General features: G+C 45.1%; 1 protein-coding gene across 1 annotated transcript in view; it reads right to left on the bottom strand.

Moving 5' to 3' along the window:
- The window catches only part of gna12a (guanine nucleotide binding protein (G protein) alpha 12a), a 13,127-nt gene extending 8,556 nt beyond the window's left edge, over nt 1–4,571 (bottom strand). The window contains 2 exon segments of the mRNA XM_008316291.3: nt 153–371; nt 3,537–4,571. Of these exon segments, the coding sequence (XP_008314513.1) occupies nt 153–371; nt 3,537–3,854 (537 nt within the window). The 5' untranslated portion in view covers nt 3,855–4,571.
- Between the last annotated feature and the right edge of the window lie 551 nt (nt 4,572–5,122).

Genomic DNA, 5,122 nt, shown 5'->3' on the forward strand with positions numbered 1-5,122 from the left:
TGTACTGTACTGTACTGTACTGTACTGTACCAGCACATCAGAGATACCTTTATCTCTGTGTGTATTGGTGTGAACTGCTAATGTGTACAAGACGTGTGAGTGTGTGACAGTCAAACTGTAGGGGGCGCTGCTTAAAAAAACAAAACACTCACCAGTTGGAACTCGGCCCGTCGTGCGTAGGCCTCCTGTATCCCAGCGTCGGCCCACAGTGCACACAGGGCCGTCACGTACAGCTGGAACTCACTGGGCTCCACGCCCGGGGCCCCCACTCGCCCCTCCCACGACATCACCAGCATGCCCTGCTTCTCGTTCTCGCAGCTCTGCCAGCCGATGCCCAGCTTGTCCCGCGCGTCCACCAGTACACGCGTGCCCTGCACCGACACACACACACACACACACACACACACACACGAGGCAGAACGTTAGGGTTGAATCCACTGTAGTGGGTTAAAATCAACTGGGGGGGCGGGGGCTGTTCAACACACCAGACTCCCACTCCACATGTGGAGTGTGCGGTGGTTTGTGTGGTGACAACAACATGTAGACTGATCTGTGTGGGAGGTCTCTCACACACACACACACAGAGTGTCTTTTTCTTCTTCTCACTCCTTTTAATTTAAATTTTAATCAACTTGACTTCCTTCTTATTGGGCTGTTGTTGCCAGGTTTCACTGGACGTCACAAAACCTCAGATCAGAGAACAAAACTAAACCATTAAACAACTCTAAGAGTAATAACATTATTATTAAGAATAAGAATAAGTCTTTGTAAGTGCCACAGTCTGCCACTGGAGGCACCGTTAGGGATCTGGGAATTGGACCCAGGACTCTCTGCTTGTAAGGCAGACGTGCTAACCACTACACCAGGGGGTGTCCACACGTTGTTGGCCTCGGAGCTACTTTTAAAGTGATCGACCTACATTGATTATATTCAGTATATATTTGTCCATATATGAGCTGAATATACTTTATATATGAACAGATTATCTGTTGATTAACCAGCGATAACTAATCTACGGAACAACATGATGTAATATTTAATATCTGTGTTGTTGCTAATCTAGAGATTTAATATAAAAAAATCTCGATCTTTTATTGTAATTGTTCACGATCTTTCCGTGCTAGCTTTGCGATCGTGTCGGGTTCATTTTTCCACAGTTGGTCTGATCTAAACAAAATCATCACTTTGATTCAAAACTAAACTGACTTTGAAAAATGTCAAGAACAAACCAAGAACCTTCTGGAGTGGAACGTGTTCTTCACTTCAGCTCACAGTGATCTTGACCTTTGACCTCCAGTGAACGTACGGTAAATCGCTGACCACGAGACGTGGTTCCTGCTGTGTAAATTTGACACACGTGAGCTCTGACCGTGTGTGTGTGTGTGTGTGTGTGTTTATCAGGTCTAGCTAAACAAGTGGGGACACTGGTCTAGCTGTAGTAAAAAATACTATTCCTGTGGGGACAGAAGTCTGTCCTTCTTGGGACATTTTCAGTTCTGGACATTGAAGTTCAAGATTTAGTTGTTGGTGCTTGGATTAGAATTAAGGTCAGATTAAAGTTAGGGTGAAGATTAACATAGTAATAATGTGTTGTCGTGTGACTTCCCTGAGAATATTCTTGATAAAGTTACACTCTGAACGTGACGACCGTTGTACCAACAGTCCGTGAATCGTTTCCATCTGCGTCGTTACTCCGTGGACCAACAAGTCAGTGATCAGTTTCACTAATCTGTGTGTTTCCTTCATAATCCTCTCCCTCTCTGCTGTCTGTGCGTCTTTGTGTTGATGTGGTGTTTGAACAGTCGTCTGCTCTGCCAGGGTCACATCCCTGGACACTGACCGTGTCTCTTTAAAGAGAACTTTTTCAGTCCATCCTTCCTGGATTTTAGATCCTTGTCGAAGGAAACGACGTCTAATGAGAGATTTGAAGTCATTTCTACGTCTATTCCAACCAGGTTGTGGTTTTAAAAAAAACTCCATTAAGGTCAAGTGTATTGTGAGCTTGATTTTTAAAAATAAAATAACCTGACAACCCTGTCAAGTTTGACATCTTAACATGAAAGTGTTAATGGTTTCTATAGAGTGAAGGAAAAATGATGAACCTGAAACAGAGCTGAGTGATTCCTGTTACTACATGTTTGATGCTTCCTGTGAACTACCATCAGTTTATATGTCAGTTTATATGTCTGTTTATATGTTTGTTTATATGTTTGTTTATATGTTTGTTTCATGTTAACAGTGGAATGACATGATGCAAAAATCACAATTTTAACTTTGTGATTTTCCACAGTTGAGTGTTTGGGTCGTGGTCTGATAAGAGGCCATGACAGAAAAGCCACTGTACGCTGGTATCCAGTGCACACACACACACACACACACACACACAAACGCAGGCTGTTATCAAGTGTGTGTCTGGGCCGTGTGGCACTCAGGGCGGATGTGCTCATCCCTCGGGAATAGTCTGGTATTGTTAGCTGGTGAAGGAGGCCCAGCCATCGCAGCAAACAAAGACAGAAAACACACACACACACACACACACACACAGGAGGTTAAAAATATGTACTGTGTCAACAAACCCCGCGATGTAGTTAAAAAAGTTCAAATCTGCGTTGGCAGTGTAGCACAAAGATGAAGACAGACCAGAATCTAATCTGGGACTGTGGTTTTTCAGACCCTGAACTGGTTTTAACAAAGTAGAAAAAAAATATACGTCAGATCTGGACGGTTGGAAACAGAAAGTTACATTTGGACGTGAAACCATCCCCTGCTGCGTCAGACCAGGATGATGTCCCGCTGACACTGACCCCCCCCCCCTCCCCCCCTCCCCCCCCACCCACCTGTCACTAACGTACTCCAAAGATTCCGCTGGAACGTCTACCCTCAGGGCTCAGTCCATCAGGATGAACTTGGCCTCTGGATCAGTCAGGACGGGTGGGTTAGTTATCGATAAACAAAGAGCGTGGAGCTAGTCCCCTGTACCCTGCAAGGGGGCGCTACAGTATGACGTCAGTGCTAAATATAAATGTTATCGAGATTAACGACAGTAAACCGGTGGTCAAGTTTAACGTCAGGCTCAGTCCTGGTGATCAGTCTGTACCGCCTTAAACCAGCAACAACCTGGGGGGGGGGGGGGGGGGGGTCTGTGGAAATACTACAGAGGATGTTGTGAAATACTGTTGTTTTTAAACTAAATATATATCATGACACTAGATCCAGTTTATGATTAAACAAATAAATGTTATCGAGTGGCCAGAGTTCAATTAGGTAAATTTTCTAACTTTAAATATCGTGAACTCATGCAGCAAAAGAAGAAAACCAAACACTGCTCCACCAAATACTTCAGTTTCAATGATTTTAAAAGATTTCTGTTTACCTTTACGTGATAAACAGCTACTGTATAATTTTAAATCCCTCGGCATTGTTAAATTCCCCCCCCTTTAATTGGACCCCCCCCCCCAGCCCTATTACCCCCACTCTCTCTGTGTCCGCCTCTGGACTCAGTTCGTCTCAATCCTCGTTGTTTCCCTGAATCTTACCTTCAGTATATTCTCATAGATCGTGTCCCGGAAGTCCAGCAGGGCTTTCTGGTCAAACTCCTGTCCGTTAATAATGCGCATCTGTTTGAGGAACGTCGACTTCCCGCTCTCTCCGGCTCCAAGCAGGAGAATCTTCACCAACCGCCGCACGGCTCTCCTCTCCCGGGCGAGCATCGCGTCTATCTCCCGGCTCCTGCGCCTCGCCTCCCGCTCCTGCGCCGCGTCCCTCTGTCGGCTCCCCTCTTTGCCTCCGCCCGGGTCCCGGCTGGCGTCGGCCGGGAGCAGGCAGCGGCTCAGGGTGCGGACCACTCCCGACATGGCGAGTCCAGTGTTGGGAAAAGTTCAGCAAAACCCAAGAGGCAGTGTGTTCATGATAGGACCTCCGAGGTGGAACAGAGCCGGTCGAGCTACATCCACCTGATTCAGAAACACTTTCCCGGGCAGATGGTTGGATAAATGACGGTCTACATCTACAATGAACGGATGAAGAACCCGATGAGAAAGTTCTAGTCCCCGGCCGGCGGACAAACGGTGTCCATGTTGGCTAGACCGCACCATAAACTGAGATAAACACGGACTGATTGAAGAAGAATTTAAAAAATGAAGAAAAAAAAGAGAAAAAAGTTAAAAAATAGTTTAAAAGTTTAAGCGAAAATGCTGTAAAGTCATTGACGTGACGACTGAGCCCAACAACAAAACAACAGTAACGCCGTACGGAGAGAGAGAGAGAGAGAGAGAGACTATAGAACTAACAACAGAGACGTAGTGGGACGGTCACTGATAAGAAGGTGGGAGGTAAAATACACGGGGTTATCGCCAGAGGGCGCCACAGATAAAATAACTATAATTAGTAATAAAACCGCGATTAACCATGAAATAATCTATTAAAGGTTCAAATGTAAAAAAAAGAAACAAAACAGTTGTTTTTGTTCTTGCGCCACCAAGTGTTATGTTTTGTATTGCGTGTTAATGAGACGATATGTGACACAAACACTGTCTGATTAGGTGCAGCATCTACAGAGGGTTAGGGTGATAAAATTAGACATATACCAAACACCCCGTTAGCAGACACCCCCCCCCCCCCCCCCCCCCCCCCCGTCGTACCAACACTCCTGTCAGATGCACACTCTCTCTGCCTTCATGTTGTTGAACTCTTTGTAATTGTTAGACATCAGGGCGTCACTGTCAAAGTCTGAGAAAAAGAACTACGATCCAAAGGTAAACATTTAAGAGTTTGCTACATGTGTCATTTTCTGACACCTGTCTCCCATTTTCTAACAAGGCGGTTGACCTTGTCCGCCCTCAGTCTGGTTCTGAGATTTATCTTTGTTAACAAGGATCTTTTTTCCGCCTCACCACTGCTGCAGAGCGTTTGGCCTTTGTGTCACCTGTAAGGGTTTCTAAAAGTGTCTCCAGATAGAAGAAAAAAAACATTGATTTTTTTTCATTGTCAAATAAAATAGGGCATCAACAATAAACCTTTTTTCACTCAAAACCAATTTTCCAAACCTTTCGGCATTACAAGGATCCACAGGGAGAGAGCTGCAGAGAAAGACACAAGAAAAACGATTAACGAGTGATTAACG

The sequence above is a fragment of the Cynoglossus semilaevis genome, chromosome 9, assembly GCF_000523025.1.
Source record: "Cynoglossus semilaevis isolate Cse_v1.0 chromosome 9, Cse_v1.0, whole genome shotgun sequence".
Taxonomy (NCBI): Eukaryota; Metazoa; Chordata; class Actinopteri; order Pleuronectiformes; family Cynoglossidae; genus Cynoglossus; species Cynoglossus semilaevis.